We start from the raw sequence: 13315 nt of genomic DNA, 5'->3' as shown, positions 1-13315 counted from the left end.
GGAGCCATCATAAGCCTGCTAGAATAAAACAATTTTGGCTTAGCATATAAAAGCCATGAGCAAAGAGACCAATCTGATTCTAAGGGCAGGGAGTTCTGTAACTGGGTGCAACCACAAAGAAGGCATTCTCTGCCACCAAGCATCCTTATGATGATGATGGGACATGGTGAAGAGACCCTCTTGAAAAACTAAGTGGCTGGGCATTCTGTACTGCTTTCTAATCAGGAAAAAAAAGTTAATCAAAAAGGGCTGTTAGAAAGATTATACAAGAATTGCTAAGAACTTGATATCTAGTCTCATAGTTTGCTTTGCCCACGTGTTATATTTACTACTAAGAGATATCTACATCTTCCTCTCACTTTACAGATTACTGTGCAAGTAAATTTGCAGCTGTTGGTTTTGCTGAATCTATACATACCGAGATGTTGGCATTGGGGAAGACTGGTGTTAAATCTACACTTGTCTGCCCATATTTCATTAACACCAGCATGTTTGATGGCGTTGAGACAAAGTGAGTTAACTGTTGGTATCCATAGGACTTTAACTCTAGTCATATAATATAATTAAGGAAGATTGAAACACATCAAGTTGCTTTTCCACCCACATATGAAACTTAAGTGTGAGCAAGCAGGTTCCAGTACAGCTGTTCTCACAAACAGCCTAACCCACGCTAGAGCAGTCCAGCCTGGGCTAGGCTGCTGGTGTGCAGCACAAGGATTGAGGTAGTTTCTGGTGCTGCCACAGTGTCTAACCTGCCTTTTGGACCCGGCCTCTTACCAAAGTTAAAGGTGCAAGTGCACCCTTAACCCCAGTTCTGAGGTTGTGTGGCTGCTCAGGCTGCTTGCAGCCCAAGTGAACACAGGTGCCCATTCCACAGGGGTATCCCCCAATGCACCATGCTCATTGTGCAGTGCATTGTGGGCTACATAGAAGCCGGGACTCTTTATCCTGGCCTCCAAAGATCCAAGTTGCATGTAGCAGCGCAGTCTGTGCTTCCCACCACCATTCTGGGGTCGTCTGGGGGAAAGGTAAGTTTAGTGCAGCCTGCCTGCTCACCTTCTCTCCGGTTGTGTGCATAGTCTTTGTGTGCATGACTGGTTGGTGAATGCACATGAGGTAGGTTATTTTTGGCCACTTCCTTTGCAGCCACTATTCAAATAACTACTTTCCTATGATAACATGACCAATCTGATAAATGCCACTATGCCTTTTGCTTGTTGTGAATGCATTTTAGTGGGTGGTTATTAAACCACACCGGCAAATTAATGATCTGAGCCAAGGAAACAATAAAAGGTAACAAGGCTTCCTCTAGAAAGTGGAAGCCTTTCCCCAAAGAGGAAAATATAAAGGAGCACAAACTCTGGCAAAACCCAGTTTATAGTAAGGCAAGTGAAGAAAATGACATGTTTACTGCCAAAAGCATTGAGACAAACATTTCTTTAAATACATCAAAAATGGGAAGCTAACCTAGCAGGTGGTTGAACTGTTGGGCAACCCGTGTGAAAGGATTACTAAAGAGGACAGGGAGATTGCCGTGAAGCCGAGTGGATTATCTGCATCAGTTTTGAGAGCCAGCGTGGTGTAGTGGTTAGAGTGCTGGACTAAGACCGGGGAGACCTGAATTCAAATCCCCATTCAGCCATGAAACTAGCTGGGTGACTCTGGGCCAGTCACTTCTCTCTCAGCCTAACCTACTTCACAGGGTTGTTGTGAAAGAGAAACTCAAGTATGTAGTACACCGCTCTGGGCTTCTTGGAGGAAGAGCGGGATATAAATGTAAAAAATAATAATAAATAATAATTTTACTCAAGTTGCTGGACATGTGCCCATGCGTGAGGTGCTTTTTCCAGGGACGGCATCTAAAGAACTGAGTCAAATGGAGGTGACAAGATGACATTCTTGGGTTAACTGAAAGAATTAATAGGTCACAGGATCCAGGTAGCATTCACCCAAGAGGCCTTAAAGAACTCAAATATGAAGTGTTGATCTCTTAACAGCAACAAAAAACCCAAACTTTCACTAATGTATGTCATGTTGCAGCTGGCACTGGCACATCTAATAGCAATGGAGGAGCTAATAGTCCACACTAGGAATCTGTTCAAAGGGCAGGCAAAATTGAGGGCGTACAGCAAAGGCCAAACCCAGGCAGCAATCCAACAGTGGCAGGTGAAGACATAGTCAAAGATGTGCCAGGGATCAGAAACCAGAAGTTCAATGCAAGGGATAAGCCAAGAGTGTAGTCAAGCTGAGCTGGGCTTCAATAGCCAGGAGTTCTGGAGCAAGTTATACACATCAAACAGGGAGCATCCATAAAAGTGTTGCTTCAGCAACTGCTTACCATAGAATGAGGTCTTGTATAGATCTTCTCCAGGTTCCAGTTTCAAGCTCCTCTCCTCCTGCTAGAACTTGTGGCTACATGTGGAGGCCATGCCCTATTTCTTAAATGAAGGCTCCTATCGAGAGGGGGAAATTCCTTGGCCATGGGTGGGGTGCCCAGGGCATCCTCAGAATCGGAGGATATGGGCAGAGGGGTGTCCTCCAGGCAGAGGTTCCCAGAGTCAGCTGACTCTTCAGGTGCCTCACCCTCTGAGTCCTCATCACCCAGTCCCTAGTAAAATCTAGTTAGGGTCAGGCTTTCATGCCAGTGTCCCAAGTTCAGTCCTTGGTGTCATCTGCTAAGGGATTCCAAGTAGCAGAGCTGAAGAAGACATCTGCCTGATACCTTGAAAAGCCACTACTAAATGGTAGGATGGTGTGTTGTGCCGGATCCAACAGGCATGGACCCAATATGCTCTGTGCTGGGCACTATTGGAATGAGTTCTGTAATGACAGGAGGGAGCTCTGACAGCCATAGCTCTGATGACGTTTATCTCCTGTCATTGTGGAATTCTGTCAGGGTTCCAACATACCTGCCAGATCCCCCCACTCATTGCCCTCTCCCATTCCCCTCCCTTACCTGAGATAAAAGGTACATTTCCCCTTTTAGGTTATTTGCAGGTCCCCAATTGGTGCAGGGTGTCGTAAAAATTGTAGTTCTTTTAAGGGATGTCAGAACTACAGTTCCCACCCACCCAAGACATTTGTTGGGGCCTAAGGAGTTTAAAGTGGGGGTGGGGGGAACCTTTAAAATAGAAGCCACAGAGAAGTGGCATATTGGCTGGATCCAGTGCTCTGGACAACTGAAGAGGCCATTGTACCTGCTTTCTTCTGCACTCACCTGGGTCCCACATAGGGGAGGGGGATAGTAAGAAGGTTCCACCTGAATGTGAAAAGTTGTCAGATTCCTAATGTTATCCAACCAGATCATTTCCAACATGATTCCCCAGTTTGGGAGAGTCATATTAGTCCCTCACAACAGTTTCCCTGTTGGGGTCCGATAAAAATCTGACAATTTTGAGCTGCACAGCTCTACTAAATGGACCAGTCGTTGGTATGCCATTCTTCCAGTTTATTGCTGCAAATCAGGCTGTCTCGATCATGGACATATTTGGGAAGCAGGTGTATTGCATATCGTCCTCGCAGTATCTTTGCATTATGTATTTGAGACCTCTTCTGGCAGAGCTTCTGTGTACAGAAACTGAGCAGCAGAAGCTGTCCACCATAATAGCATTATTCAAGACAAAAGACATTGAATTTCTGCCCGTTTTGCTAGACTTCATATGAAATATGTCTTATGCCATTATCTACTGACTTAAAACATTATGCCTGAAATTGATCCACCATTCTAGGTAGATAATCCTTTCCCTCTTTTGTCAGGTATGAACTTTCTCACTCACTCACTCTTCCCCTCCCCCCTTAAAGTATTACAATTCCACTACCAGAATTTCCATAGAGAACTACAATGATCTCTATGAAAGTTCACTGAAGACCTTTCTGTCTTGAGATATTAAAAATGGCACTACGTAGATTAGGCAGCAACTTTCCTATCTAAAAATAATTAATTGAAGGAAACAACAGTAGGGATACTTCTAAAGTGTTCTCCTTCTATGTATCTTTTCAGGTGGCCACGTTTGCTCCCTATTCTAGATCCTGAATATGCAGCTGAGAGAATAGTATCTGCTGTACTTCGGAATGAGCAACTTGTGTTAATGCCACGAAGCATGTACATTGCAGATGCAATAAAACAGTAAGGGAAACCCTAAGCAATATTTTTAGTTGTACCAGTGAAACAGTATGCAGTAAAGAGAGGATCTTCTGTGACATTAGTATTCAGTATTAGAGTACATGCTCTGCATGCAGAAGGTTCCAGGTTCCATTCCTGACAATCTGACCCTTTCAGTGCTGAGCTAGATAGAGCAATGGTCTGACTTGGTAAACGTTAGCTTCATGTGTTCATTATTTGAAGCAGATCCTGGGGTGCCTCTCTCGGTTCATACAGTGTAGCAGCTTGGGACAGACCTGATAAACCAATGACTTTTTGTCACAAGGTCGTGTCTGCAAGACAAAACAGTTTGGAAAATGTCAGTTGAAATTTTGAAGGGGACATAGGCTCAGTGCCATGGAAAAAATAGCTAAGCATTTTTGAGTTCTAGTGCTGTCACATGGGGTGCACTTTGTTCCTTTAAAAGGAAGCCACGGTCTAGATGGAACATGGTGAAACAAGACTATTTCCAGATTGGCAAAGGAGTAAAACAAGGCTGTATATGTTCTCCTTATTTATTTAATTTACATGCTGTGAACATATAATGAGGGAAGCTGGATTGGAAGAAGATGAGTGCGGTTTTAAAGTTGGAGGAAGAAACATCAATAACCTGTGCTATGCTGATGACACCACTCTGATAGCTGAGAATGTGGATGGTCTGCAAGCTCTAGTAATGAAAGTCAAGGAGCACAATGAAAAAATGGGACTACAACTAAATGTAAAGAAGACTAACTTAATGACAACAGTTACAGCAACCAGCCTCAGAATTTATAATGAAGACATTGAAGTGGTAGATAGCTTCTGCATTTTAGGCTCGACCATCAACAGCAGTTGATGGTCGACCATCTTGATCCAGCAGTCACGAAATAGACCGCAGACTAGAACTTGGCAGGGCTGCAATAAAGGCCTTGGAAAGGATATTTAAATGCCACGACGTGTTTATACCTACAAAGATTAGAATTGTTCAGGCAATGGTTTTTCCTGTGACACTGAAAAGTACTGATGCTTTTGAACTTTGGTGCTGGAGAAGACTTTTGAGGATACCCAGGAAAACAAACAAATGGATCATAGAACAAATCAATCAAGAATTCTCACTCAAAGCACAAATGACCAGGCTCAAACTATCATACTTTGGACACATTATGCGAAGACCTAACTCCCTTGAGAAGTCCATAATGCTGGGGAAAGTTGAAGGAAAGAGAAGAAGAGGATGACCAGCAGCAAGGTGGATGGACTCAATTATGACAGCAATGAATGCAACAATGAGAAACCTAAAAGGCCAAGTTGAAGACAGATCATCCTGGAGAGAATCTTATCTAGGTGGTCGCTAAGAGTTGACACTGACTTGATGGCACTTAGTCAATCAAACAATAAATCAATGATAAACCATCTTATGGGCTCCAGAGAAGGCAGGAAATGCAATTAAAGATCAAACTACATGCATTATACCTCTGCTAACTTGGCAAAGAGGCACCTTTTAATGTGGTGATTTTCTTTATTTAGCAGGGGGAGAGTAACTGGCCCTATTCACCACCAGCACAGTACCTCCAGTGACTGTTGCTGGTGTCTTTTTTATGTTTCTTTTTAGATTGTGAGCCCTTCGGGGACAGGGTTCCAACTTATTTGTTTGTTATTTCTCTGTGTAAACCACCCTGAGCCATTTTTGGAAGGGCGGTATAGAAATCGAATAAATAAATAATAAATAAATTATAGGAGATCTATCAGATCTCTCCCCCCTTCTACTCATATATCCAACTATTGTGAGAAGGTGCTCATTTCCTTGGATGGAGAGAGGCTCGTAACCGATTCTCCCTGCTGTTCTCACAATCTAAATTTTGTCCTCCCCCAAAGCTGGAGAGTAAAATAAAAAAGCCCCAGGGTAAAATAATATAGACAACCATATTTCCCTCCTCCCAAGGAGAGCATCAGCTTTGTTGGGGATTAAGACTGGGAGAACAAGTTCACATTTGTTTAGCAGCAGTGGGAGAGGATGCATTACTGAGCTAGATGGATTAAAATCTAGTCTCCCTTGTTATTAGACTGTTCTTAAAACCTGCTGGGGCAAGTGAGGATCTTTTATGATGATGATGATGATGATGATAATAAATTCGATTTCTATACCGCCCTTCCAAAAATGGCTCAGGGCGGTTTACAAAGAGAAATAAAGCAAATAAGATGGCTCCCTGTCCCCAAAGGGCTCACATTCTAAAAAAAAAAAAAGCATAGGACACACACCAGCAACAGTCACTGGAAGTACTGTGCTGGGACGGCCAGTTACTCTCCCCCTGCTAAATAAAGAGAATCACCATGGTAAAAGGTGCCTCTTTGCCCAGTTAGCAGGGGTTAGGGAAACTTTTAGGGAAACTATTGCATGAAACTGTTACCCAGAAAAGGTGCATGGGTTGTGTGAGAGAAGGAAAGAATATGCAGGTATCTATCATGTGAGATTAACTGAGGAAATAGAAATTATCCTTCCATTCTTTACAGCTTAACATCTCTTTTCTTGGAGGGTTTCTGAGAAACTTCCTAAGATGCAGAAATTGACCAGCAGAAGCTGTGCATAGTACATTGTAGCATAGTGTATCATAGTAGAGACATTGAATTTCTGCCTGTTCTGTCACTCGTAATGGATGCTGCATGCCACCAGCAGAAAACACACACACACCCCATAGGCTCCTATATCACCTCCCATTTCCCACAGGGACACAGCAGCTGGAGCAGAATTTAGACTGTGCTGGACAATCTTGGCCTTCCTCCCTGCTGTTGTTGAACTACAACTCCCATCTGGGAATGGTGAGAGTTGTAGTGCAACAACAGCTGGGAGGCCAAGATTGTCCACCCCGACATTGATGGAGAAAAAGGTAGGGAAACAGTTTAACATACCACTGCCCAAACAAATTGGCAGCCCCCAATGGCTGAATTGGGTGTGTCAGGATATCCATTTTAGAATCTGCTGCATCATGTGTAGATTGGCACTAGGGCACAGAAAGAGGAAATGTGGTAAGTAAAAACTACCAAAGCAGTAACTAGTGAGCTGTGAGTTGTTTTATATTCAGACTTGAGAAGTGGGGCCATGTGGAAGTATGGGGCAAGTGCAGCATTTGGAAACCGTGTGCTGGTGCCTAATGAAGCAAAAGCACAAAACCATCTTGTGTAGTTTAACACTCACTGGCTTGTGTTCTGTCTCTTTTCTCTAGTACCATGCCTGGAAAATTAGTGCATCTCACTGCAGACTACTTTGGACTCTTCAATCTTATGAATAAGTTCAGAGGTCATGCAAAGAAGAACTGAAGACCATAAACTTCAGAAACCAACAATAAATCCAAGTGCCTTGATATATCTGCTTTTCAATATGTGTATGGAACTCAGGTGATTCCATATGTCAGACTCTTGCCATAGTGAATATTTATGCCTAAAGCTAATGGCAGTGGGGTGGGGTCATTGGGGTGGACCATCGGTAAAAACTAAGATCTAGTACCAAATTACACAGATGGCAGAGTATGAGAGGATTACAACTCTCTGGTTCAATGTCACTATCATATGTAGCTTGCGAACTGATGTATTTTACTGCAATAAAATAATACTGGGAAACAAATGTTATATGGATGTATTAAGATTCTAATACCTTTTAATACAATTTTAAGATTTTAATACAATACTAGCTGTACCTTTTTATGTATAAATAAAACAATGACTGATAGCCAGACTAATGCAAGGATAGGGCAAGGATGTCACACTATCTAGTTCTGCTAGGTTGGGAACTTGCGTTCTAGACTAGTGTTGTGCGGATGCGGCACAACACATGCATTTGCACAACCTGTGACACACCAATTGCCTCCCCACCACCCCGAGAAACGGCATATCATTTTAAATCTTGGGTCCTGCTTCCCACCTGCATTAGTAGATTTGTGCATCTAGCTATTTTAACTTTAACACAAATAGCAAGATTTTGGTGTTTGGGCTGCAACATGCTGATCTTCTCAGTTGGGCTTTCTGTGGTGGATGAAGATTTTGACTAATATTTCTGCATCATTAGCCCTCTTTAGTCACTTAGGTAAAGCAAGGATGCTGCTCCCAGGTACAGGACCCGTGGGAGTGTTGGCAATCCCTGCCTTGCATGCTCCATAGCTCCATCCTCACTGTTTATGACAGAGCAGAGACGAACACTGTACTCAGGAGAGAAACTCACTTTAGCTGGGAATGCTAGGCATCCCATGTGGTATACTAGTGCACATCTATGGCTTTCTAACTGGAGACCACCACCATATAACACGCCTTATCCAATGCACCATCTGGCATATAAATCTGTTTTATATTTATCCAAAGACTGTACTAACTTTTCAACCCCCACCCCCTGTGTGCCATATATATTAGTAACAGAGATTTCTTTCCAAAATGGGATTCGTTGCTTTATTTTCATTGTGGGGAGGTCTGGTATGTGTTTTATATGGAACTGATCTCTACATCTTGATATGTTAATATCTGAAGACAGGACCAAATGACAGGGCCAAGAGTACAGACACTGCTGTACTCAAGTAGTATTTCCTATTTATATTCAGAACAGTTCACTTAAAGATGGTATTCCAAACATAAATATGAAAAATGAAACTTTGCCTTCTGATCAATCCCTGACCATTAACAAAAGGAAGCATTTTAGTTATTGGTTAGCACTCAAAGTAGCTGGTTGGCCCAAATCTTGTTCTTTTACCTCAAACTTATCAACATAATGCATTTATGTTTTCTTATAGATGTATTGTATGATATGGCTGCTTCAGTAATGAATAATCTCAGTTCATGGAAACTTTAATCGGTGAAAGATAAGCAACTTCAGATATGACAAAATGCAGGTTGGAGGAAAGGGGATCTGATTTGAATTTCTTGTTTTCTGAGTTTCTTTGTAATAGTTGGATGTTGAACTTGTTTGTGTTGTTTACATTTTGTGGAGAGAGAGAGAGATGTAGAAGCCTTTTAGAAGGTTCCAATTTGCATCCCAGCATGCAAGTAATATGTCTACCAAATAAACTCTTAATTCCTCCAGAGCCATGGCCATCTTCAGTCCATAAAACTGATTAGCATTTGCCTGTGTTATGGCTTTGTTTTTGGTCCATGATAGAAATAGAGATTCATTCATTCATAAAACTTAGTATACAGCGGAGGCAAACATGGGATGGACACACTGTTGTGAGGTTGTAACTGTGATAAGATTTCTCAGGTAAACTAGAAGCGAAGCATGGAACATGCTAAAGTGCCATTATAAAGCAGAGGCTGAGTTTGAGTCCAGTTATCATCTAAGGATTTGATAATATTTATGTTAAAAGTCACTAGACTGTCTACTGCTCAGCACTGAAAAAATAAAACCATGACCCTTGATACTTGGTACCAGCACATGTAACATATAGCTATATTGGGAAAATCGACCCATACTATACACCTTTGACTGGGTCAGACCAATCCCAATGCTTTTTAACTACATGGTTGGATTTTATTTTGTTTACAAATCAGGAAAGCTTTGCCCATTCTGATCATATTAGTGTCTGGAAGGATTGTTACAGGTGAAACTCGGAAAATTAGAATATCGTGCAAAAGTCCATTAATTTTAGTAATGCAAATTAAAAGGTGAAACTGATATATGGGACAGACGCATTACATGCAACGCGAGATAAGTCAAGCCTTAATTTGTTATAATTGTGATGATCATGGCGTACAGCTCATGAAAACCCCAAATCCACAATCTCAGAAAATTAGAATATTACATGGAACCAATAAGACAAGGATTGAAGAATAGAACAGTATCGGACCTCTGAAAAGTATAAGCATGCATATGTATTCAGTACTTGGTTTGGGCCCCTTTTGCAGCAATTACTGCCTCAATGCGGCGTGGCATGGATGCTATCAGCCTGTGGCACTAATGAGGTATTATGGAAGACCAGGATGCTTCATTAGCGGCCTTCAGCAATTCTGCATTGTTTGGTCTCATGTCTCCCATCCTTCTCTTGGCAATGCCCCATAGATTCACTATGGGGTCAGGTCAGGTGAGTTTGCTGGCCAATCAAGCACAGTACACTGTATACTTTTCAGAGGTCCGATATTGTTCTATTCTTCAATCCTTGTCTTCTTGGTTCCATGTAATATTCTAATTTTCTGAGATTGTGGATTTGGGGTTTTCATGAGCTGTACGCCATGATCATCACAATTATAACAAATTAAGGCTTGACTTATCTCGCGTTGCATGTAATGTGTCTGTCTCATATATCAGTTTCACCTTTTAATTTGCATTACTGAAATTAATGGAGTTTTGCACGATATTCTAATTTTCCGAGTTTCACCTGTAAATAAGGTTATTTTGCAATCTAGTAGAAATTAGAATTTGTGATTTGTAGAAAGGGTTATATTTGTTATGTGTAATGCTTGTTGTTCTACTTCAAATTATTGTTATGAAATTTTAAAACTTTTTTTTAATGCTAAAGTGCCAAAGGTAAGGTAGGTTGCACATTTTGCTGCAATATGTGCTCTTCTATATCACCAAATGCAAGGGAACAGGAAACACAACTCATATGCTTCCTGTTCTAACTATTTGTCAAGTTCATAGCCCTCTATGGCTATAGTGACATGCAGCTAAGATAAGTGAGTCTGCCAATGATCCTGTTCCTATGACCATTCACCATTGGCTGATTGGGAACAACTGATTGTGTCATAGTTGGATTTAAATACCACACAAAACTGTTACCATAGGACAAATAGGCAGCAAAGGGATGTTACGTTCCTACTACCTTGGCAAAGAGGCACCTTTTAACCTGGTGATTCTCTTTACTTAGCAAGGGGAGAGTAACTGCCCCTATCCACCACCAGCACAGTTCTTCCAGTGACTGTTACTGCTGTCTATCTTGTGTTTCTTTTTAGATTGTGAGCCCTTTGGGGACAGGGATCCATCTTATTTATTTGTGTAAACCGCCGTGAGCCATTTTTGGAAGGGTAGTATAGAAATCAAATGAATAATAATAATAATAATAATGATGATGATGATGATGATGATGTCAGGGTAGGTTTGCTTGATATTTTATCAAGCTGCCTCTATTTTGGATCTTTTGCAGATATGTTCCATCTCCATTCAATTATGAGCAGTCAGAGAAATCAAAGAATGGTGGGTTTACATGGGTAAGAAACAGTTGGAAATCTCCCCCCCCCACTTTGTCATTCAGCATCTCCTGAAACATGTGGGTACCCACTTAAAATAAATGTATGGCAAGCAATTGATGGGAAGCAGATACTCATGCAGTGGCAACTTTTTCACCATTCTATCATAGAATTGTGTGCATGTAAATGATTATTTGTAAGGTGAGGCCCATTGCAACATTGGAATCTTGCAATAAACTCCTTATAAACAGCTTAGATCCTTTCATATGTGTTTAGAAGAATGCAGGCCTCTTAATCCTAAAGGACTACATGTTCCCACATGAGCTTGCCTGCTTATTATAATCCTTGGGGAGGAGGAAGCTAGACTCCATGTAATGCCACCTATCGAGGGCTGCTTGGTTGAAACATCATAGAGTTGAGAGTTGAACCCAGGCTCTGGAATGCCCTGCTGCTAGGAAATCTGTGCTGTAACTCTCTCTTGGCTTTTAGATGTTATTTCACTATAAGAGGAACATCTCCTGAGTTACAGAAGAAAATGAGACAGTACCTATACATCTCCCCTCATGGGCTTTGGAGCCCCCCTCCCCCCCCCCATTTACTAAATCAGAATCATTAGCTCTTGAAGGGGCATAGCAAAGTTGGAGCAGGCCCTGGGACAAAAAGTGAAGGTGGACTCCAGTGTTAATAACATCGAGTAGCATCAGTGGCAGATTAAATATAGCTGCTACAGTACCTTTGAATGCTACTCTTCCCTCTGTTGTGAATAGCAAAGCAGCTTTTACAAGGTTGCTGTTGCATGAAGTGCTCCTATACCAACCCAGTATTTTCTTCTCTTTACCCATAGGTAAACATGCTCTTTCTTAAGAACATGAAAATTGCTTTGCACACAAAGGTCCATCTAGTCCAGTGTTCTGTTTACAACAACAATCTGCAAGGTGTTTGGGGGACATACAGCCATGACCTCCAGTGGATGGCCACTATCTCCTGGGCAATATGCACCTTTCTCGGCTGCCATGTAAAATGGTCCCAAGGTAGTTTCCCTTAACAAGATGTTAAATGCTTAGCTCTAGTGAATTGAGATATTTGCACTTGCAATTAGATGAACTCTTTTGTTTAGCACCAAGGTGCTGAAATATTAGCTATTCAAAAATTTCTGCACTGTTAGGGCACAGAAGAGTGAAATTTAAAAAACAGAACTGATTTTAGCAGGATCCTAAAGCAACACATGTCCACCAAGAACCAACCTAAGAGGTGGTTAATTTAGCATATTGGCTAATGGGTACCATTCACAGTTTATATTAGTTTTGGGAAGTAGTTTAAAGCTGAAGTAGATATCCTGTTTGATGAGCTACATTCATACTACTGCCAGGAGTATTAACAGCTGGTTGAACAACTATATCCAAAGGGTGCTTATTAATGGCTCCACATCATCCTGGAGGGTATCAAGTAGAGTGCCACAGGATTTTGTCTTGAATCCTATATTGTTCCTCATCCAAGTAACTTATATAAATGTTAGTATAGAGGTAAATTTTCAGATTACACAAAGCTTGGAGTATAAATAAGGCATAAGAAAACAATCAAGATTCAAAAGAGAGCTTGACAGGCTCAATTACTGGGCCAAAACTAACAAGATTAAATTCAACCCAGACAAATGAGACGATATTCATTTAGCTAAGAAAAAATCAAATGCAGTATTTGATGAGAGAGACCTGGCTTGGCAACAGTGCATGTGAAAAGAATCTAGGTGCCTTAGAGGATCACAAGTTGAACATGAGCCAGCAATGTGATGCAGCTGCTTAAAAGGCCAAAGCAATCTTGGGCTGCACTCAGAGGATTCAGATTAAAAGAAGTGATTGTTCCACTCCATTCTGTGCTGGTCAGACCTCTCTTGGAATACTTTGTCCAATTCTGGGCACTGCACTTTGAGGACATTGATAAATTGGAACTGGTTCTATGATTCTAGAAGATACAGTATAAACTTGGGATGACACCTTTTTACTAGCCTTAATCCTCCGACTTTAGGAATAATTTGACAAACAA

The 13315-nt window shown here is 41.4% G+C and overlaps 1 protein-coding gene across 2 annotated transcripts in view; it reads left to right on the top strand.

Annotated features, from left to right (window-relative positions):
- The window catches only part of SDR16C5 (short chain dehydrogenase/reductase family 16C member 5), a 45462-nt gene extending 36282 nt beyond the window's left edge, over nucleotides 1-9180 (top strand). The window contains exons 5-7 of one of the 2 annotated variants that reach the window (XM_053247201.1): nucleotides 367-511; nucleotides 4001-4126; nucleotides 7339-9180. In XM_053247201.1, the coding sequence (XP_053103176.1) occupies nucleotides 367-511; nucleotides 4001-4126; nucleotides 7339-7432 (365 nt within the window). In that variant the 3' untranslated portion in view covers nucleotides 7433-9180. The remainder of the gene's footprint in view (nucleotides 1-366; nucleotides 512-4000; nucleotides 4127-7338) is intronic. The other variant, XM_053247203.1, reaches the window with a different exon arrangement.
- Nucleotides 9181-13315: the final 4135 nt, after the last annotated feature.

This window comes from Hemicordylus capensis, chromosome 4, assembly GCF_027244095.1.
Source record: "Hemicordylus capensis ecotype Gifberg chromosome 4, rHemCap1.1.pri, whole genome shotgun sequence".
Classification (NCBI taxonomy): Eukaryota; Metazoa; Chordata; class Lepidosauria; order Squamata; family Cordylidae; genus Hemicordylus; species Hemicordylus capensis.
This window is presented reverse-complemented; position numbering and strand designations above follow the sequence as displayed.